The sequence below is a fragment of the Onychostruthus taczanowskii genome, unplaced genomic scaffold, assembly GCF_017590055.1.
Source record: "Onychostruthus taczanowskii isolate IOZ18803 unplaced genomic scaffold, ASM1759005v1 scaffold93, whole genome shotgun sequence".
Taxonomy (NCBI): domain Eukaryota; kingdom Metazoa; phylum Chordata; class Aves; order Passeriformes; family Passeridae; genus Onychostruthus; species Onychostruthus taczanowskii.
In genome coordinates this window covers 368,240-390,921 of record NW_024507324.1, presented here as the reverse complement: position 1 = coordinate 390,921, position 22,682 = coordinate 368,240, and the positions used below count along the sequence as shown (strand labels likewise).

The window sequence follows — 22,682 nt, the reverse complement described above, 5'->3', positions numbered from 1 at the left end:
TATGATCTTTACTGTCTTGATTTCCTCTCAGGGCTTTGCTGAAGTATTTAACATTCTGTAGTGCATCTGCAGGGTGGTTTGTTGTTTGGGTCTTTTTTTTTCCTTTGTTTTTTTTCTCTGAACTTTGATCACCCAAATGTATCTTAATTCAGATCCTCAAAACTGTTGATTGGTCTAAAGTAGGATTTCCAATTTCACAGTCCTCTGCTACTCTAAATCTCAGACAGCCATGTATCAACAGAAGAGACAAGAGAATTTTTCAGCTTAACCATATGCTTGCTTGCAGTGCTGGAGTTTTAAGGTGCCATCATCAGTGAACCCTTTCACAATGCTAAGGAAGGAGATGCCCCTTTATTCTTCCTTGCCACCTCGGGCAAAAACACTTCCTCTCTTTCCCCTTTCATGTTTCCCACAAGGATCTGAACTACTACCATGTTTTGCTAATGTTGGGAATGTTTATGTTGGTCGCTTTGCTTTAGTTCTATTTTGATGGCTCAAGGTTGCTCCCAAGACCAAACATTCCTTGCACTTGTGCACTAAGCTGTCTCTGTACTCACTGGTGCAGACTGCATTTGAAGTTTTGTTAGCAGTGAGTAAGTCCTTGTGCGTTAAAATTGTCAACATTTCTCTCTCTACTCTACACAGATAGCATTTTCCATGGAAATGAAGAAACTTTCTACTGTAGGTCTCAGACCAGTTTGGATAGGTGTCCAATGGACTTCAGCTACTTGAATGGTAATGGACCGAATGGGAGTGTGTGCAGTGCCCACAGCATGAACTCTCTCAATCACTCACAGAACTTCATCCAGGCATCTCCAATGTCCTCAAATCTGAGCATCCCAGGAAGTGACATTATGAGAGCAGACTATATCCCCAGCCACAGACACAGTGCAATTATCGTCCCGTCTTACAGGCCAACTCCAGATTATGAAACTGTCATGAGGCAAATGAAGAGAGGGGTGATCCAGATGGACAGCCAAAGTCAGTCTTTGAGGAATCTCAACATTGGAAACACACATGCTTACAACCAGCCAGAAGACCTAGTTTACAGCCAGCCTGAGATTCGAGAGAGGCACCCTTACACGATCACCTATGGGCCCCAGGGGGGTGGCTATAACAAGCCTGTGGCCCCTTCTGACCAAATGAACCCTAACAATGCTGCTCAGACTAAGACGGCAGCCAGCGCCATATCCCACACAGTCAGCACCCCAGAACTGGCCAACATGCAGCTGCAGAGCGGCCAGAGCTACAACACCACCCACATGCTCAAGAACTATCTCTTCAGGCCCCCGCCTCCGTACCCGCGCCCGCGCCCCGCCACCAGCACGCCCGACCTGGCCAGCCACCGGCACAAGTATGTCAGTGGCAGCAGCCCTGACTTGGTCACTCGCAAAGTCCAGCTCTCGGTGAAGACCTTCCAGGAGGACAGCTCGCCGGTGGTGCGCCAGTCGCTGCAGGAGGTCAGCGAGCCCCTCATGGCCGTGAAACATCACGCAGCGGTGAACAAGCGCCACAGCCTGGAGGTCATCAGCAATATGGTGCGCGGGATAGAAGCCATGGCCTTAAAAACTCTGAACGCCCCTCTGCCGCGCAGGAACACTTTGCGGGAGCAGATGCAGCCGGAAGAGTCGGTTCAGATGGGGCACGAAGTTCAGCAGGTCCCTCACTGCCACCACAAAAAGACGTTTTCTGATGCCACAATGCTGATACACAGCAGTGAAAGTGAAGAGGAAGAAGAAACACGGGAATCTGTGTCCCGGATAGCAGCCCTCCATGAGAACATGGAGTATAGTGCTCAGCTGCAAGCTGCCTTGGCTAGAATACCAAATAAACCTCCTCCGGAGTATCCTGGGCCTCGTAAAAGTGTCAGCAATGGAGCACTGAGGCAGGACCACGTTAGCATTTCTGTGGCTGTAGCCAGGGCCAAGGCCATGAGGCCAGGGCCTTCCAAAGCCATCAGTGTCTCTCGAACTGATCAAGTGGCAATAAATGGGTCTTCACTGGGACCCTCTATCTCGGAGCCTGACCTCACCAGTGTGAAGGAGCGGGTCAAGAAAGAACCGGTCAAGGAAAGGCCTGTGTCTGAAATGTTTTCTATTGAGGACAGCATAATAGAAAGAGAGATCATGATGAGGGTAAGTGCCTTCCTCTGTTGCAGTGGCTTCTTGGAAATTAGTAATCACACAGGTCAACTTCCATCTCAGAAAACTGTTGGGTCAGTAAACTGCAGGGAACGTGTGGGTGGGAAGCTGTGGATTTGCTTAAAGTTGGGAAATGTGATATTAAGTGCCACGTACAATTTGGTTTTGTGGGCTGTCAAGGGGGCTGATTCCATGCACTGCTTGGGCTTGTCTGTTGCTTCAGCTGTGGCTCTTTGGCTACTGGCCAGACCTGTGTCTGACCCAGCTGAGGATGCCACTGCCCTGGCATCCAGCAGTGCTGGCTGGAGATGGGTGGATGGCAGGGCAGGCATCGGGATGAAGAGGCTGATGGCAAAGCCCCGCTTGATGCCTGCTTCCCTTTAGGATTTGAGGGCAGGGCGCGTCTGGAATGCGTTTGCCGAGATGGGTGGGAGGTTGTGTTTTTGGCACCGGTGTTTTATTCCTCCTTTGCAAGGGTGTCAGGTAAAGTATTGCATAACATAATGGTAACTCAGGATTTTTTTCAAATGATCTTTAATTCCCTTCCTGCCACTTTATGTAACGTAGTTCTCTGAATAAAACCCTGGTAGCCCTAGAATACAGATTATCTATTTTGCCAGGAGCTGAGGAACCGGATATCTAAATAGAGAAGCAGCAGATGTAGAGGCTATGTGGTTGAGCATCTGGATTGTTTATTTTGTTAAAAATGCACTCAAGTATGAGAAGTAGGATTCTGTTAAACTTGCAACAAATTTAAAATAAGAAGTATTTAAAGGCAGTGACAGAAATATGAGGGGCGCTTATCCCTTAGTGACCTACATATATACCTGGTATAGTGCTGTAAGCAGTGCAATTGCAGTCACAGAAACCCAAGTGCATGCTGTAGTTCTTGTTTTCAGCACTAAGGTCTGAAACAAAAGCAATTCCTGAAACAAATTAATAAAGCACCTAAATGGTCCAAAGCAGAAAAGGGTTTGTAGTCTACTAGATCAATAACTCGCTAGATTTAAATACTACTGTATATTCAAAGAAATTTTCTAAATAGTCCATTGTTGTTGTTGCTTTTGTCCAGTGGGCATCCTTATGCTGATGTAACTGTTAGCAATACAACCTGAACTACTAAATTGCAGCTTGGAGACTGAGTTTAGCCCTTGACACCTCCTAAACTTTAAATGCAAAATAGAAAGTAAAAAGGAAAAAAGGAAAGGGATAGCCTCAGCATTAAGTTTCTAAGGTGGTTTTACCCTAGATCAGGAACCTTGACATATGTGGACTTGGGTGTAATATTAATGGTTATTTGGTGACCTTGATCTGTTAAGCACAGACTTTCTTCTGTTTCACCTTTGAAGTAGTAAAAAAAAATGAAGTTCCCAAACAAAGGGAAAATACTTGCATTTTCCTGCTTTCACAAAGTATAAAAAGAAGAAAGAGTGGGTTTGGATTTTTTTTTTTTTTTTTTTTTTGCTTAGTGCTCTGGAGGAACACAGTGGCGAGAAAAAAGCTCACAAGCTATTGAAAAATCAAGGCATATGCATATGTCTGAGGGCATTCAGGTTCCATCGTGTGTTTCTAGGAGCTGAGCTTGGCCCATCTGGTGACCACAGTTTCCATATGTATGCTGAGAACCAGGCATCCCTTCTGCTTATCCCTCCTTCCAAATCCAGCAGAAAGAGCTGTGAAGGAAATGCAATAAAATATTCCTAATTTGGGCGCTTCTGGAGGTGCTCTGTCTTTTTTGATGCTTCAACTCCCAGTGGCATAAGGAGGAGGAGGCAACAGGATGAATTTAAAATTCATGCTCTGGTTCTCCATGTCATACCATAATATGATTCAAGAATATGATAAATAATATCCTTCCCTGGCTGCTATTGCATTCAGTTTCTGGGACATGTGGGCTCAGTTTTTAGCGTAGAGTAGATCATGGGGGCTGTTTGAATCACCATAAAAGCTAAGTGCATCAGAAGACTTCTCATTTTAAGCATTATCATCACAGAAGAGAAACAATGGCCTGTGTTTTAGTGTTTGTTGTTATAGATTGAAATTATTGCTTTTCAAAAGATGCCCCAGGTAGCTTGGCTTTGGTAGTGCTACTTTAACGCAACAGGGTGATGCTTTGTGTGTCCTGCATCCAGAATAATGTCTGCAGGAAAATGCTTGAGATTGTATTTGTGTGTCTTTTGATGGCATGTAAACTGTATTACATGCTGGGATTGCTTCTTTGAAATTAAAATTCTGTGCTCATGTAGGAGCAGGCCTTTGAGAAATAACAGGAAGAATAGAGGTTGTATTTGAATTTACGATGCTAATGGTGATCATCTGCATTCCTTGGCCAGAGAGTTGCAGATTTTGGAGATTAAAAATACATTCCAGCATTTTACTGGCATTATAAATAATCACACAGAGATGAAAACGTGCCTTTTCTTGCCAAAAGAATCTAGAAAAGCAGAAGATGGCAGGCCTGGAGGCCCAGAAGAGGCCCTTGATGTTGGCAGCACTGAACGGACTCTCAGTTGCTAGGGTTCCAGTGCCGGAGGACAGCCAGGATGAAGTCACCAAGGTGCCAATGGATGAGAGGGTAAGATGGAGCGTCATGAAATGTTGCTTGTTCTCTTTGTTCCCAGTAGCATGAAGTATCTAAAATACTAAAATCTGATTTAAAATGTGAAAAAAAATTCTAAGTTTTTAGAGCCATTAATGCAAAAGGTCTGTGGCTGACACTCTTATGTCTTTGAATGCAGGCAAAGAATCAAATGTCTCGAACATTTACTGAAGTCAGTGAAAATGGAGACTGTTCTGTTTCACCTGACTGTAAATATCATACAAGACCCATCTGTAAATCTAACACTTTTCACATTTTTCACTTGATCAGGTGAAATTCTGCAGTGCTCACGCACAGATACTGTCTTTCATGTGTTGATACAGATAAGGAGTTTGGTTAATGTCTCTAGGAGTTTGGTTAATGTCTCTAATGGGATTAAATTAAAAAAAAAAGTTGTTTGCCTGCTGATGTTTGCACACGTGTGTGTGCGTGTATATGGAATTTCAGTTATTAAAAACAGTTGCTGCTGTTAAGATTTGAGAAGCAAATTTGCAGAGAATCTTTCTGGTTTTCTGGATAGAAACTTGCAGCCTTGTGTTGTCTGGCACCCAGGCAGTAGAACTTCACTTCCACCTTGTCTGTATGTGGGGTTGTGTTCAACCACAGGCATTGCATCCTTGTGAGATAGGCAGTATTTTGAAAATGTGGGCCACATCACACTTCTTGCAGCATGATCTTCTTCCTGGAAAAAAAAAAAATTAAAGTATCTATTATGTTGAAATCATATATTCATACAGAAATTCTTACTGAGCCAAGATTATTTATCACAGATTTGCCTTTTATGCTATCAGTCTTCAGAAATGTGGAGGTGGAATGTGAAACTGTAAAATTTGCCAGTGGTTTCACTTGGTGGAAATAAGTGTGTCATATTTCCTCAGATAACTGCAGAAGGAGTGAGTGAGAGAATGCTATGATTGTGTATTGGAATTCAAAGAATGGATGGATGGGTCTAGTGGTAAATGTTGTTCCCAGAAGCATTAATGGGTTGGTGCTCCTTTCTGTTAAATCCTAGTGTAAAATCTTGAAGAGGAAGCTGGAGGAGGGGATGGTGTTTACAGAGTACGAGCAGATTCCAAAGAAGAAGGCAGACGGGATCTTCACCACTGCTGCCCTGCCTGAAAACACGGAGCGCAACCGCATCAGGGAGGTTGTTCCTTATGAGGAGAACCGGGTGGAGCTGGTGCCAACCAAAGAGAACAATACAGGCTACATCAATGCTTCACACATAAAGGTAAAAGCTTGCTTGAGTTTTGCTTGGCAAATGAAGGTGTGCTAAAGCTTTGTTTGCATTTCTGGCTGCACAGCAGCATCTTCTGCACCTTGGGAGCTTCTGAAAAGGTTTAGGATGCATCATTATGCCTTTTTTGTGTCAGCGTGAGCATCTCTAATGTCTCCTATCAACTAACATGCATAAGTTGATTTAACTGCTGGAGACTGGGAAGTCATTTTAGAGAGGTATCCTGATTTTTTTGTGCCCCCCTCTGCCAGCTTGTTGTGGAATGACTCTAGTGGTTAGTGTAGAAAGAGGTGCCATGTTTCTCAAACCTCATGAGAATGCATTAGATCAGCCCCAGTACCTGCAGTGTGATAAAGCAATTTTTAAAGTATGCACTGACCTTACCAATAAGATCCCTGCATCTCTGACTGGGAACAACATTGAACTTCCATGTTTCAAATTACGTTTTGAAGAAGAAACTTCACATTTCATGTTAATTCAATATAAAAATAATTAAAGATACAACCTGACTGTTTTTACAAGCATGGTCACTTTCAACAGTGAACTATGCTCCAGTGACTGCAGATATCTGTTTTTCTTTAAGCTTCCAGCAGTATTTGCAAAGTCCTCTGTTGGCTTCTACTGTACCCTGAGAGAAGTAACAGAAATTCTTTGCATCAGATGACAGATTCTGTTGTAAGAGCGGGTTTTCTGCGTTTTTTCAATGTCAAAATCCAAATTAAAAAGAAATAATTCAAAAATAATGAACAAAACATCCTGTTAAATTAATATTTTCCTTGAGTAAAAGCCTTTTAAAAGTTTAAAGAGACTTGCTGGCCTTGGCTGTGATTTACTGTGTTAAATCCTGGTGATTCAGATCTGAATTTTTGATCTGAATAATTTCTGAACCAGGATCCTGGCAGTTTCTCACTTCTCTGCATAGCCTGGTAGGAAGCAGATGCTGAGTTTTTGCACAATCAGACATTGCTATGATGATGAATTTCTGAGCCCAAAATTTTCTGACTACAAAGTACGTGGAGAAAAAGAAGATATTCCTAAACAATGCTCTTTTCCCTGGCTAGTTTTGAGCCCACACTTTATCTTGTGTGTTGCTGTTGGACACAGACCCATCTCACATCCATGGGGCACCCAGGACCAGGCAGCAGTGCTTTGATGCCTGACAGAGGGCCTTGGCAGGGTTTCCCTCCTGCACTTGGAGCACTGCTTTCAGAAGCCAGGCAGATGTGCTTTTGCTTAGAAGGTGAAATTGCATCTGTGAAATGCACCTCAGCAGCACAGTGTGTGCCTGTGTTTTCAGCCCAATATTTAATTTTTAATTTCCTGCAGTTAGGGCATTAGAATGCAGTAAACATTCCAGGCATCCCATTCCCTTCAGACTATTTATGGGCCTTTCATATCATGTGCCAGGAGGCTTGGACCAGAAGTCAGTAGACAAAGAAAACTCCTCTGTCACCCTGATAAGATCCATGCCTGGAGAATTCCAGCTCCCACTGCTTGGTCTGCAAGCCCCATAGTTTTACAATAATTCTCTGCATATTTACCATGGATCTTTGCTGTTAAGATACAAAGATCATCATCTATACTAAAGAGAAAAATTGTAATTAAATTTAAATGGATTAAGCACACAGGCTCTTAAGAGCACTTCATCTGCTGACTGTGTCAGGTCAGTGTTGTCTTAAAAAGCTCAGTAACACTGCACTAGCACTCGTGGCTGCAGACCATCAGTCCAAGTGCAGGATTAGGGCTTTGCAGTTTGTATTAATTCTCATCTAGGAGAAGAATTTAAGACTTCTACCAGCCTTGGTCTTGCTGTTTTTAACCATCATTCAAAAAAGAAAATGCTGCATAGTATGAAATAAAGAAAAGGGTCAAACAGTTTTCAATGAAGTGAGAAACTCATTGTCATACAAAAACTATGTTATTTACAGGTGTAAAACCCCAAGCATCTCAGATTAATAAACAGTTGTTTGACTAATAATGAAATTTATTTTATTTCTGAGAATGTATTCAAAGACTTGTACCTTAAACACAGTATGTGGTTGAACCTGTCAGAGTTATTGATTGTTCCTCGTAGCGTTGTCTGCCAGTATGTTGATATTTATGGATGTGTCAGCATTTTTGTTGTAAATCTTCTTCTCTGGGATTTATAACTTTTGGAGAAGTGGCTTTGGGCTAATAAACAGAATTAGGAGGCCTTAGGCTGAGAAGGAAAAATATTTCAACTTTCCAAAATAATGAGTTTGTCTGGTTCTTCTGGTAAGCATATTTTTGAAATGATATGTAGTAGTTCTAAAAGCACTTCAGTTTTTTACCTGAAATGTTAGAAAAAAGATTTTGTAGCCTTTTCTGATGTGTAGCAAATTACGTGTAATAAAATTATGGGGTTTTTTATACACAAGTGATTTTTTTTTAACTGTCGGTTAAATGAAGCCGTTTTTTATACTGCCTAACTGCAAGGTAATGCTAGCTCTGTTCAGGGCACTTCAGAATCTACAGTCTGTAAATCTGTGTGTTAATGCTTTGAAAAGAATTTCATTACCTGTCATGCAAATACACAAATACTTCTTTAAGATGTGGTTGGTAAACCTGTTGTGTATTGGGAAATAGATTTACATGACTACAGCTTTGGGTAATTTTAAATTTCTCATGGTGTTTGAAAGCCATTTGATGTGCTGGATTTACTCTATGGTAGTTTTCAGGTTCTGAACTGAAAAACCCAAGGTGAGTAAAATCCACAGATTTTTCTATTTGGTTGGTTGTTGGGGTTTTTTTTGTCTGTATGAGCCAGATGCAATGGCAAGAAAGAGGGCTTTTAGACCAAAGCATTATGGTTATGGGCATCAAGACAGGACATGGAAGCACTGAATGCCAGCACTGAAGGTTGTTTTGTTAGATTTGCTCTTATCAAAAGGATGATTTTTTTGTTCATAATTTTAAACAAAAGTAGAAGAACAAAGAAGGAAAGATTTCACTGTAGTTTCTTTTGTTTAAAAGGCAGTTTTGGCACAGACACTGCTGAGAATTCAGGCACTGACTGGTTGTTTCTTTTTCCCTTTCTCCCAGGTGACTGTAGGTGGAGAGGAGTGGCACTACATTGCTACCCAAGGGCCCCTGCCACACACATGCCATGACTTCTGGCAGATGGTGTGGGAACAGGGGGTGAATGTTATAGCCATGGTCACAGCTGAAGAGGTATGTGAAATCACAGAATAGTTCTTTCTGATGTGAGCCAATCTCCTATTATCATCACTTCCCACTCCAGTAACCTGTTTTTCCTATCAACATCCCCTTTTCCTCTGGCTCTGTTTGAACATATGCCTGTACTGCTCTCATAGTATACTTCCTAACTTCCTGCCACTCAGTTTGGCAAATGCTAAAGTGAAACAAGCAGGAGCCCTCCTTCCCCTTGCTTGGGCCAAGCCAAACAAAGATGTTTCCATTGGAATGTGATAGCACTGAACTTGCTCCTGGTTAAAATGACAGAGATTTCCACACTGTCCAAGGCCTGTTCTGTATACCATCACTCTTATCAGCTGAAAAGAGACCAGAAGCTGTTGTTTCCATATAAGTGTCCATGTAAAAAAAAAAAAAAAAAAAAAAAAAAAAAAAAAAAACCCCAAACAAAAGCACCTCACAACTTTTTATTCTTATGCCAAGCAAAACAGTTGTTCCTATTGTAATCCAAGAACTATGTGCTGTGTTGTAAAAACTGGCACATGTTGTTAACTAACACTGCATTCAGCTTCATGTCTGGCTGCTTTCAGCAATCACAGAGAGTAGCAGAGCACATCAAGTCACTGTCCAGTTCCCAAGGCCGATCAAGAACAGACACTTAGAAGCTGCTGAAGAAATTCTCCTTCTATTTGGAGGAGTGTCTTCCACAGGAGGAGAATATTTACCAAGGTGCTTTAGGCAGTAGCTGTCTTTTCTCATGAGACAAGAGTCTTCAAGTAGTTTTACACTTAAAAATATTACATGACTGAGAGGTTTAAGTTTATGGGTATTTTCTTAACTTTGTGGGATGCTCCTTACTCTTTGAGTGCTTTAAAATAAGAATACTTGGTTTATCAGGAGAGTTTTATGCCCTTTGTTTATAAAGAATTATAATGGCAGAAACTAATGGCTTTTTGTCTTGTTTTGTTATCAAGGAGGGAGGAAGAAGTAAGAGCCATCGTTACTGGCCTAAACTGGGCTCTAAGCACAGCTCGGCCACTTATGGAAAGTTCAAGGTGACAACCAAGTTCCGCACAGACTCTGGCTGCTTTGCAACTACTGGTCTGAAGGTCAAGCATCTTCTCTCTGGACAGGAGAGGACAGTGTGGCATTTGCAGTATACTGACTGGCCAGACCATGGCTGTCCAGAAGAAGTCCAAGGCTTTTTATGTAAGATTTCTTTATGTTGCATGATACATCAAGAAAAAGATTGGTCACACTGGATTCAGTTCACTGTACCTAGTTGCAGCTGGGACTGATATCAAGTGGTTGTTGTGGTGTACACAGGCCTCAACTAGGTTATACTTGGCTGCAATTTGGAGGGGAAAAAAAAAAAAAAAGTGGTATTCCAGAGGTAGGAGCTAAAATTGTTAGCAGGAGGAAAAATCCAAGGCTGCAGCAGTGCCAAAAACTCAGGAAATTTTAAATAATAGGATACTTCAGTTGGCTGATCTGTTGGTGCAACTTACTGCCATTCCCAACTACTTAATGAATGTGGGAGATAATAAGCTGTACACAAATGTGATTAGAAAGATCTGGGTGAGAGGATCAGTTGCTATTGAAATAAGGTGCATCTCTTCCAGTTTTACTTTTTGCAAAAGAGCAGAGGGCTCTATCACGCATGCAGTGCCACCCTTGTAACCACATGTACCCAGGAAATGCTCAAGGGCCTCCTTAGTTACATATGGTCCTGGCTTGTGGTTTTTTGAAAGTACAGCAATTATATTCATTGTAATGTGTCAATAACACTTCCTGATTCTTAGCAAGTAGTAAGCATTCCCGTATTAAGTAATAGGAATTCAACCATTATTTAACTTAAGACACATCTCTAACAGTACAGTAGGGAATGATGCAGAAATCTTTAAATTGCCACTGAAGGAGTCTGTAGATGGTGTACTGATGTGTTGGAAATGCTTGTCATCTTAGTTCCTGAAAGTTTTGCAGCTGCAGTGACGCTCTGTGGCAGTTAAGTCCTCTCTCAGGAAGATCCATTAGTTCTGCTTCAGACTTGCCACAGCTACAGTCCTTTAGTGATGCATTCTCCTTTGCATGGTACATGCTGGATGTAAATAGTGCATCTTCCCATCCCCAGATCTGTCACCAAGGCAAAAAATAAAAAATGACATTTCAGCTTCAGCAAAAGAGTACCAGGGAATCTCTCTTCAAGGAAAAGCTATTGCCCAGTTCCTGGTTTGTTTCATACTTTGTTTCTCATACCCTGTAGCTGTGTTTGGGCATGGCAGTAATTGGAACCTGATTGTCCTCATTTCCTCTCTCCCATTGTTTGCCACCACTTAGAGTCCCATTTCCCTGTGTGCATTGAAATGCAGCTTTTCTGATGTTGGTAGGCCTCCAGCCCCATCCTGCCTGTGGGGAGAGGACAGCTGGGGCTGCAGTGCCCTGACACCAAGCGTCAGAGCAGGAGAGTTCTGCTTAGGTCTCATTTCCCACTTGGAGTTCACCTTGTGAGGTTCTCAGCATGGTCTGACAGCAGAATGTGTTGAATCAATGTGTAGGACAGCCACACAAGGCAGCTGTTCCTGAGTCCCTAACTTTCTACAAATGGCTTCAGGGAAAACAAAGCAGTGATCTCCCAAAAGGGCTTGTAGCTATTGAGAAATAAACCCTGAGCAGGGAGTGGAGGGGGGGAGATTCTGTCAGAGTCTAGAAGGGAGAAGGAAGAGAGGAAACAGGGCAGATGGATCCTTGCTTCCCATGTGATACTGGGATACTGGCTTTGACAGGCAGTAGTTTCAATGGGACTTAGCTCCTGTTTTGATCCCAGCCTGTTAATAGCAGGAATTGCTGTAAATAATGTCTCAAATCGTCTGCTTAGGGGACCTGGAGATTTGCAAGGGGGAAAACTGAGCTTATTTTTTAAAAGAACTATTTAATTTAAAGGAGCAGACCCCCAAGTAATAATTGACACCCAGCTGGTACTTGCTGGATGCAGTGCTGTTCAGTGCACCCTGGCCAAGATTATTATGTTGTAAAAAATCTAAGTTATTGCCACTTTGACAGTGAAAAACTTTTCCACACTCTTTCCCCCTCCCCTCCTAATTTTTACATTTAGACATGTAGATGTTTGCAACCTTGCCTGCTTTTTCCTCTTGCAGCTTACTTGGAGGAGATCCAGTCGGTGCGTCGGCACACCAACAGCGTGCTGGACAGCAGCAACACCTGCAACCCTCCCATCGTGGTGCACTGCAGCGCAGGGGTGGGGAGGACTGGGGTTGTGATCCTAACGGAGCTCATGATTGGCTGCTTGGAGCATAATGAAGTAAGTCAGCTTCCTTTTCAAACCCTGAGCTTATCCCTTGGCTAACTGGCTACATTTCTGAGGTTGGAATGAAAAGGCATTGAAGTGTTTTCTTTATGTTATCTCTGTGAGCAAGACAAGGACCTTAAATGTGATGGTCAAAGATTCCCCATGGCAGGTTACTTGCTGTAGTTTTGTGCACAGTTATTATTTTTTATTAGAATTATTTTAATATATTCAAAGTTAGGGCTTTCTTCCCTCTTTTAAGAATTTTGTCTAATCCATACCTGTGTCTAATTAAAAGTCTAGAGACAGTGTGTTTACAAGCACTACCTGAGAGAGGCTGGAGGATAATATCCTTGCTCTTTTAATTGAAGCTTTCTGCTCTCTAAATTCTCTCCTTGGGCTCCTTCCTCTCTCTTGTAATCTCACCTGAAATGAAACTTAACTGTGTTTTAAGAATAAGTATGTTTATGTATTCCTGTGGGGAATAGGGCTTTAGGGTTTGCAGCCAGCGTTATGAGTAACACAGTCTGGAATTACGAAAAAGTGTCCCAGTAGAGCAACCATGGGTAACAATTTTCATCTCTCACTGGGAAACTGTCTAGGAGGAACATCACATCTTGACTAACAATGTGCCACACAGTTCGCATGACAGCTGTGGAAACCGGGGGTTTCTCTTGCCAAAGAAAATGCTCAAAGACCAAAGCTGCTTGTAGAGATAGGAATGCAGTAAGAGTGGCAAGCAGACATTATATCATCTGCCCCTTCCAATAATCAGCCACTGGGTGAGTTCAGGGAAGACTGAAGACTCCGGCAACTCATCATTCTGGAGTTACAAGACCCCTACAGATCCTGGGCTCAGATCAGCTAGGGCAAATCTCCAACTCTGCTTGGGCTTCACTGAAGGTGAAGCTGTCCTGTAGACATTTGTCACAGGTGACACTTTGTTCTTTTGCTTTATTTGTGGGGGAGAAAGGGAAAAGAAGAGGTATCCTGGCCCAGAAAGGACCCACAGGGATGTGCTTTGGGAATCCAGCAGCCTCCCTGCTGACTGCTGCTCAGTAGCTGCTCCAGTGTGGGGCAATGGCTCCAACTCTGAACCCTGCTTGACTTTCCTTATGCACTGACACATGGAAGTGACTGCCTCTGTTGTTCACATAGCAGCCATGAAATTTCTGCTTTCCTCTCCAGAGGAAAACTAGAGAGTTAAAAGAGCCATCCTGAATTGCTTGTGAGCATCAGTGTAGCTTCATAGCACCCTCTGTATGTTCACAGAAGCAAACTCTAAGGGTTGTGCAACAGGGTCTGGCCACCTCTGTTTACAGAAGTCAGTCTGTGGTTTACAGAAGTCACCCCTTGGGCAACGAGTAGCTTGGCACCTCAACATCTAAGCATGGGGGTGAGCCTTGACATCATTCATATGAGCTTTCATCAACTTCACTAGGACCTGATGGTAGTGCTCAGTAATAAGGGATTTCTCTGATGTCCCTTAATTAAAGCATTCTTTTGTCTTGATTAATATTGAAAATCATCATTAACAATAAATACAATTTTCATTAAGGGCCTTGTTTCTCTAGATTGTACCAATTTAATGTTTTTAGTTTGTAAAAAACTAATTTTAAAAAAAGGTTAAAAATCTGGACAGTATGTTTTCAGTTTGTGACTGATTCTGCCCAGAGAGCTTCCTTTTAATTTGTTTATTTTGTACTAGAATGCGTTGGGGTTTTTTTCCTGAAATAAAATTACTTATCACTTATAATGTTTTAGTCTTAGGAACTGGTTTTCACAGAAGTGTCCTAGCAAGTAAATGCATTAACATTTTAGCAGTGAAGAAAAACCATGAGGGAGTTTGAAAATTTTTATAAAGAGCATTTTGGAAAGCCTGCAGCAGTGCTGGAACAAAAACCAGAACTCTTAAGCCTGAGGTTTCAGGTTCAGGTAAAAAAGCCATGTTTCATCAAATTCTATGCAGCTTCAGTCACTGTGGCTTCTGGGCAATGGCTGGTTGAGTCTAAAGCTGTATCTCATTGCAGGGATAGAGTTTCAGTAACTGCTGCATGGCCAGTAAATGTCACGTCATTACATCCTTACTGCTGTAGACACATAGTACCAGAAAGTAATTGAGAACCTGCTCTATCAACTTTTAGTCCAGACTTGGCACTGAGACATTAACTCATGATTGCATCTGAGATCTTTCACATGGGAGATCTTTTGTTTGGGAGGCAGAAATATGTAGCATTTTTGTTTGTTCTGGTTGCAAGTCCTAGCTTAGCAAAGCATGTGTGTGTGTGTGTATATTTTTATTTTTAATTTTTTTTTTTTGTGTCATGTACATCATAATGAAGGTGAATTTAGGGATTCTCCTTACCTGGAATCAAATACTAAGCTGGCTATAAATAGCGACACTGAATAGGCAGGATGGAGTTTTCTTCCATTTCTGAGATAAGGCAAAGCCGTCTCCGTTTTGAGGAGGGGCATGGATCACTATGTGCCCACTAAAAGCTAATGAAAAAGCTGAGAGAGGAACATTATGTGCAGGTCAAGGATGGCCTGCATTTTTGTTATAGTTGTTTAGAGGAGATCAGGGTCCACGTGACTCTGCTCAGAAAGGACCATTTCGTAATCATCTGAGTCCACAGGGAGGCCTTCTCCAAGTTAGCCAAGTTAACTAGAAGGAGCTTCCATTTTTCTTTGCACCTGTTTGATAATAATATAACATTACTCATCTCAAATATTTACACTCGCTGACTCTAGAGATGTCCTTTTATAACAGCTTGTTGGAGTATGTGACAGAATATTTGGCCTTGTTTTCAGAAAGTGATAGCCTATGAGTTAATACTTGTTTACATGGAATGGAGATTCTGAGTTTTATATATATGGACAGAAATGGATATGCAGCGTGACTTTTATTTTAAACTTTCCAGGAAACTTCAGATGTGCCTGGAAGCAGATTCCATGCTCAGTTGGGGCTCCAAGGGTTAGCAGCCACCTCAGTCAAAAGACTTGCTAAGTTCCTCTTGGTGTTTCTGCAAGCAGGCATTACAAAGTGCAGTTTATGTTGCTTGATAGAGTCGCTGTTCTTCAGTTTTGTATCTTGAACTGCTTAAGAACTTCTCCAAAACCAGTGTGTATCTTAGTGCTCGCATTTATTGCTGCCATAGAAGGTTTGTGTTCCTCAGTTTGGCTCACATTACACACTGCTTGAATTTGAGCCTGGCAGGCTGAGCTTCATGGCTCAACAACTTCTCAGTAGCTCCTCATGTACCTGTTGTAACAGATAAAACACAACAGCATCATAGGTTTTTGGCTTCCTAAATGCCAGAAATCTGATGATAGCATCCTAATGAAATGTGCAGTGATTTCTGATGCTTCAGCTCATGGGCCTCTGTTTCACAGAACTCATTTGGTTTTGAGTTCAGGCTTCCTGTGCCTGCTTGATGGGGTTAGTGCTGTACCTTCCTGGTGAATTTCCTTATCTGTGCCTACTTACTGGACTTTACTTCCTGCTGCAGAGCATTTTCAGTGCACACAAGTGAGTTTCTTTTGGGTGAAACTGAGCTGGAAGATGCCTTCTTGGAGAACCTCTAATATGTCCCAGTGGATATTCAGTAGGTGGCAACAAACTGATGCTGGCCTGCAGTCTGCAAAACACATATTGTGGATATTGAGTCCTTGTTTCACTTTATGGACCTGTTTCTCCTGGAGTATTATTTGCTAACATACACTTGGCTGTGGCAGATCAGATGTTGGAGTTTCTGGATCTTTTGATGGCAATGAGTTCCCTTCCCCTTCAGTGAAAGGATCTGTATCTTTGCCTGCACATTTAATTTTGTCCACAGAAACTTTGTCTTCTATAACTATAGTATAGTTCCCTGTGTCAGATAACTGATATTTGAGACCATGATTGTTTGATTTAATGAATACACATCCTTCTGCTTTTTTTTCCCTTTTCTTTACAGAAAATGGACGTTCCTGTGATGCTGAGACACCTGCGGGAGCAGAGAGTGTTTATGATCCAGACCATAGCCCAGTACAAATTTGTCTACCAAGTGCTCATACAATTCCTGCAAAACTCGAGACTTATTTAATCTTTTCAAACATCCCAGACCCAGCATTGAGGATCTGATTGAATCTTACTGATGAACAAGAGGAACTGCCTTGACAACACTGTGTGCATATATTGCACTTTTTAAAGTTGTCTTGAAAGTAAGGAATGATGGTTCTTTACTAGTCTCCCATGGATTATTTTATACAAGATATAATTTATTTTTCTTGGAATGACTTTTGAATTACTTTCATAACTCATAAAACTTAGAGTGACCTTCAAAGTGAACCGCATTTGACATGACTGGTCTGCATTGTAACATGTCTGTAAGGAAAGCAATCCTTTGTAAAGGTAGTTTGCTGACTTTTATTTTGCTACACAGCTTCTGAAACCTACAGTTATTTGGCAGTGGGCTTTTTTCACGTAAGTACCTTCTGAACCCAGTATTTGGCATCTGGTAAAAACAAGACCTGCTAGATGTCAGCTACAGCTCTGTGTGAGTGGAAGCTGAGGGTGCACAGCATGGAGACCTGAGCTTCTGCACGTGCAGCCGGGCATGTTACAGAGGGCTCAAGCACAGGACATTGTGAGGACAGAGAGTTTTGGGTGCTAAACTGTTCAAATTCCACAAGAATTATGGTTTTAGACTAGTCCTTGAAAAGAATCAATATTGTATCTTTTTAAGGAGGCCTTTTGCTGCTGTGTGCAACCATTTGAAGGGATTCATAAGAAGCAATGTCGGATGAAGTGCAGTGACCTACAGCAGGCTGAAGTCAGGGAATGAGTCTTTCCAATAACTCTGGTGGTCTGAGAGTTTAACAGTGGAGGATTTTCATCCAAATGTATCTGGGAAAAAAAGCCAAATCAAGCACCTTCTCACAAATTACACTGAAATTCTCACAAATTACACCTCATTGCCTTGGGGCTCACCCTCTGTAGACAAGGAATCTAATTAGGCATCCCCAGTTGCCTTAGTCTTCATGTGTGAACTAATGTTGGATGATTAGAGAAAGAATCAGGCTAGAGAGGTGCCTTAGAGGTCTCTGGACTCAGCCCCGGTCACCACACTGCTGAGTTTAAACTTGGATAGGCTTGTCCAGGGACACACATCCAGTTTCATAATTCTCAAGGGTGAAGGTTTCACAGCTCTCAGGGCACGTGATGCAATGCAGTTACTTTGTTGTGGTGAAATCACCTTTCTTGGTATCCCTTCCCCAGATACTTCTAATATTTTAATCCTACTGTTGCTTTTCTGTTGCATCCCCACCTCCAAACCCTGGTCACAAAGGCCTAAGCCTACAAGCACTCTTCATTTCAGCACTAAAAGGACTAAAATTAGTGGGGAGCTTAAGCTAAGGTTCTGTACCAGAATGTTTCTTGAATGTGTTTAAAACTGCACTGTGTTGATTTGGTGCTCTGCAATACAGGCCTAACATGATGACAAAGTCTCTGGTGAAGACTTGTAACCACCAACAAATGGAGAGGAATTATTTTGCTGTAATACCTTGACCATGTTCTTTATAGAGATCAGTTGGGCTTTCAGTCAACTTCAGTTTTCCTCTAATTTTTTCTGCCAGTGCCAACATATCTCTTGTTAAATTAGCAGCAACAATTTAAAGTCTTTTCAGCAGCATCTGCATGATAATTGCAGAGAGATGCTTTATATCTGGGAAAAAAGCCAAGGAATAAACCTTGAAGCAAAGTGTATTAAATTGGTTATCTCGTTGTAACTTTTTGAATAATTTCCTAATGATGAATTAAGTTTGAACTCAGAGCTGTCAAGTCCCATTGCTCCACTTGGATGTGAGAAGTAGAAAATCAGGAGGGAAAAGAATCTGTTCCTATGTCTTATGATTCAGCTGCTCTTGGCTGCAATGTGTATTTCTGCTGCTACAGTGAGCACAAGAAAGTTATTGCATAAGAGAGTGTGCAGAGCTGTGTTTGAAGGGAAGAAAATTAAGCAAATTTTTTTTATGCAAAGATGCATCATAGGTGTCTTAGAAAAACATTAATTAGAAAAAGGCACTAAAAATCCTTTCCAAATTAAGTCAGTGTCTATTAATGAGCCAAATAAGTGGCCATGTGGTAAGCAGTCATTTCCAATTAACTCTTAATGTGGCTGGTATGGTAGATAGAGGCCAATGTGAGTCACTTTTTCCTTTTCATTGTCAAAGAATGGTAATTTTAAACTTTTCCTTTCATCTGACTTCAATGTTTTTTTCCCTGCTAGATTTTATCTTGACTAGATCTGTTAATATCATAAGTGAATTGGGCTGGTGCATGTCTTCAGAGGTTCTTTTCTACCCCAGCTTACAAGCAGCCCTCAGCATGCTGATGTTTTATGGTTGAAATGTGGTACAGTTTTGTAAGGGAAAAAATGAACCTTCTCACTTTGAACCTGTTGTAGTTTTATCAGGCCAAAATTGCTTTGGCAGTATTTCCTAACCTTTAGGGAGTGACAGGAAAATGCATTTTGCATCCAATTTTCTTAGTCACTGTTGCTTTAAGGTGGGCCTTAAAGCAACAGTGCTGTTTAGTTTCTGTCCCACAGACTTCTAAACAGCAGAACCCTTGAGGAGAAAAGGGCAGTTTGGAGTTTCTTGTTTGGCAGTTTGTTATGTTACATGTTTTTTAACATCAAAGCATAACAGTAGTTTGAGACCAGTTTCATCCATTTGGAGTAAAGTCTGGATTGAAAATCTCACAATGATTCATCAATGAACAGAATTTTGACACAAGCAGTCTTCTTCTGGGGCACCCACCTTGCAGTCTGGCATGTTCAGCCTACACTCCCTGATGCTTTCCAAGAGAGAACTTGCAGCAGATGAGTAAGTCTGGCTTGGGCATCTGTTGTGTCTGTTCTTCTTTTAGTACACTCTTCATCTATATTTAACAACCTTTGCCTTTTTAATTTAAACTCTTACCAACTGTAGTACTGAGGTGCTGGCATCAGCTTTTTGGTTGAAGTTATGGTCGGAGCATTTCATGCTTCCCATTGTTCAAGCAGGGATGGGAGAGATGACAGCTGAGCTGTGATACTGCTCAGTGCTGTGGGGATCCTGTTTCTGTCCTCCATCAGTCACACTGGAGGATGGTGGACATCAGCTGCTCAGGTCCTACTTGTTTCAGGTCCTACAAAGGCTTGTTTAGGCACCTCTTGTCCTTGACTACGTGAGGAAAGATGAAGCTTGTTCCCACAAACATTTTCCTGTATAGGCATACAGGGATCCTAAATGCTCAGCCTTATCAGAAGTTCCCTAAACCAATTTTAGCTGGCAAAAGACACATCTCTGAAAGCTTACTCAGCCTATTGCCAGCAAAGTCCTTGAAGTATATTGAAGTACATTTCTGTACTATTTATTTAAATCAGCTGCCTCAGCTACAAATATTGTTAAATATTTGCATGATTTCAAAAGCTGGGGGTTTTAAAATTACTTTGTTGTAAACAAACAGAAATGCAAATGGCACAACACACACTTACTCATTCTTTTCCAATCTAAGTGCTTCAATGGTGCTTGTCATTGTCAGCCAGGACATTATTTTTTGATCCAATACCTGCTATGTGTAGTCCACAAGCAACTCTAAAAGAAATGCTGATGGGCAATCTTGTGCTTGGATATAGCACAGAAATCTGTAGGGAAAATTCAGCAGAGCTAACTGCCAATGCTGCATTACCAGCAGCTGACTTCCCACTGGTCTCCTGGGAGGAGATGATGACTGAATTAGCTGTTGTCAGCCTCGCTAACAGTTTGTGGTCTGTGTGCTCAGAAAATGGAATCATGAGGCTGATCTCTGCTCTAGCAGCTCTCATGCATCACTGAGGGAGGTCTGAGTTAAATTTTGCTGCTTGTCTTATTGGATGAAAAAATGCTACGGTGGCAGCCACTGCAGGTAATAAAGGCCTGCATGGCATTGCAGGAGCAAATTCCTGAGCTGGCCATGAGAGGAAGGACTGTATGAAAACAGCCTTTGACCACCATTCTACAAAATGAATATAAAGATGCTGATGTATACTTCAAGGCATATCAAGTTTGGGGTAGGTTTTGATGCCAGTAAGAGAAAGGCTGCAAGGCCAGAACCCAAAAAGTAATTGTCCCCAGCTCACTCTTAGCCTTCTGGAGTGGTTTTCTTGTAGGATCTGGTGCTAAGGGCGCTATAGATGCCATCTAAGTTTTTAGAGAGAAGGACATTATACATGCAGCTGCTTCCAGGGACTGGGGATTTGAGGAAGGGAACAGATGGCTGTGGGGCAAAACAAGATGGAGGTGTTAACCATAAATAAACTATTGTTAGATTATGAAACAAAACAGTGCACAGGTCAAAAAATAGCAGTGTTTATATAAATATTTAAATTAATTAAATTTAGTCAGTGTTTTTGGAGTAATCTTAGATTACAGTTCCATTGGTTTCTCTCAGTTGTTTTTTGGCTGGCATTTCTTTGAAGTTTTGTTGCCTGTTCTTTCTGTGCACCCTCACTGAGAGTTTCCCACATGCTTTAACAACAGGACTTTGCCTTCAGAGAGTGAACTGGAAATCACTGAAAATAGGAGCTTCCACTGGAGAATTCCAGCACTATTTAACAGCAAGGGAAGGACTGCCACTGATTCTCAGTGGTTGGACAGTCAGTTCCAGGTATCTCAGGGGTAGTGTTCCTTGATTAGGCAGGGAGGCAGAAAGAGGAATGCTTCCCACAAACTGTTTCCATGTCTCCTGACTTAGACAGTGGCTGAGGAAGAACAAGTGATGTGTCTAGAAAAGGGTGCTCAGCCCCTCTGGTGCACGGGGCAGCCAGTCCTTTAGGGGCTTCCTGAGGCCAAAGCTGTATCCTGCTCACTGTATGTAGTACCTCCTGATGGATCCATCTTCCATGAATCACATTACCTTCTCTTTAGAAGCCATTTATTCCTCTGGCCTTCACAATTTCCTGTGCTGGTGAGTTCCATAACTTATAGATGTAATGTATAAGAACTTCCTTTTTGTGTATGTTAAATAAAAGTATTTTCTTGCTTCTGCTTGGTCTTTAAAAGAAAGCAAATTTGTAGTGCCAGAAACATTGGTAATAGGATGTTTGTCCTGTTGAGGTTGCTCCATATGGATAATATATTTTCCTCACTAGTAAAGTACATTTCTTTGGTTATTTTACAAAGGAAAAAGTTTACACATGCAGATGACTGTAATATTCCCATATGTTATTGTGTGGAATGTGGTAAATGAGATAACATGTTTAAGTTTTCTGTCACTGGATTCTACTGTCCTGTTTTACTACAGTATTGTGATGCCTCCGGTTTTATTTGTTCTGTAATTCTGTACCTGACAGTTTAGCACAAAACAGTGATGTGAATCTAACCAACTCATTGTATGTACACATTTTGTAGAAAAATGAGACATCAGTTATGTGCCCTTCCTGCCCCCAACCCCTCCTGTTAGGGCTGAATGGCAGAATTATTCTATGCTATTGAAAGCCTTTAAAAAAAAATCTATGCATGCTATTTTATATTCTAATGTATTATTCATATCAGTACATAAGCTTATGCTTGTCAGTTTTATCTTGTGTATAGAACTGATTACTTTTGACAGTATTTTTGCACTGTTTCTTTTCTTTCTCTTTTTATAATAAAAAGTTCTATCATCATTAATTGACTGCAATAACTTTTTTTTACCCCTTTCACTGCCTTTGTGTAAATAGTTTCTTACATGCTTTTGCAAATGTGAGAATGTCTTCAGTCACTAAGTTTTTTTTGGTAAGGCTGTCCCTTATATTCACAGTATACAATAAACCATTTTTTTTCAAGGAAAATAATGTTTGTGTTCTTTTCTATATCAGCTTAACGGTTTTGTATTTGCACCTACACTGCTTGAGTTAGTTTCCCATGTTAAACTGATAGGCACAGCCAGGGCCACAGTGAGCTCTGAATAACCCTCTATAGTAAATAGTAATCCAAGTTTCACAGGGGCAAGGCTCCCACTGGTGCCTCATGTTCAGCTAATCCAATTCTTTGGTGTTGAAGTGTGGTGTGGTCTCTGGACAGACTTGCTGAAGTAAAGGTATTATTTCCCAGGACAAGAGTTTATTTGACAAGACAATGTTAGGATAAAAACAGTCAGCTAGTGCCCTCTTCCAAGGCTTGGCTGTAGTTAAATGGCTTTGGCTTTCTGGAACTGTAGATCTGGTGCAGTTTTATGTA

At 41.5% G+C, this 22,682-nt stretch overlaps 1 protein-coding gene across 2 annotated transcripts in view; it reads left to right on the top strand.

Annotated features, from left to right (window-relative positions):
- PTPN14 (protein tyrosine phosphatase non-receptor type 14) overlaps window positions 1-22,133 on the top strand; it is a 110,847-nt gene extending 88,714 nt beyond the window's left edge. For both annotated transcript variants that reach the window (XM_041426679.1, XM_041426680.1), the window contains exons 13-19: window positions 646-2,135; window positions 4,573-4,716; window positions 5,753-5,971; window positions 9,041-9,169; window positions 10,126-10,360; window positions 12,307-12,470; window positions 16,412-22,133. In XM_041426679.1, coding sequence (XP_041282613.1) covers window positions 646-2,135; window positions 4,573-4,716; window positions 5,753-5,971; window positions 9,041-9,169; window positions 10,126-10,360; window positions 12,307-12,470; window positions 16,412-16,540 — 2,510 coding nt within the window. In that variant the 3' untranslated portion in view covers window positions 16,541-22,133. The remainder of the gene's footprint in view (window positions 1-645; window positions 2,136-4,572; window positions 4,717-5,752; window positions 5,972-9,040; window positions 9,170-10,125; window positions 10,361-12,306; window positions 12,471-16,411) is intronic.
- Window positions 22,134-22,682: the final 549 nt, after the last annotated feature.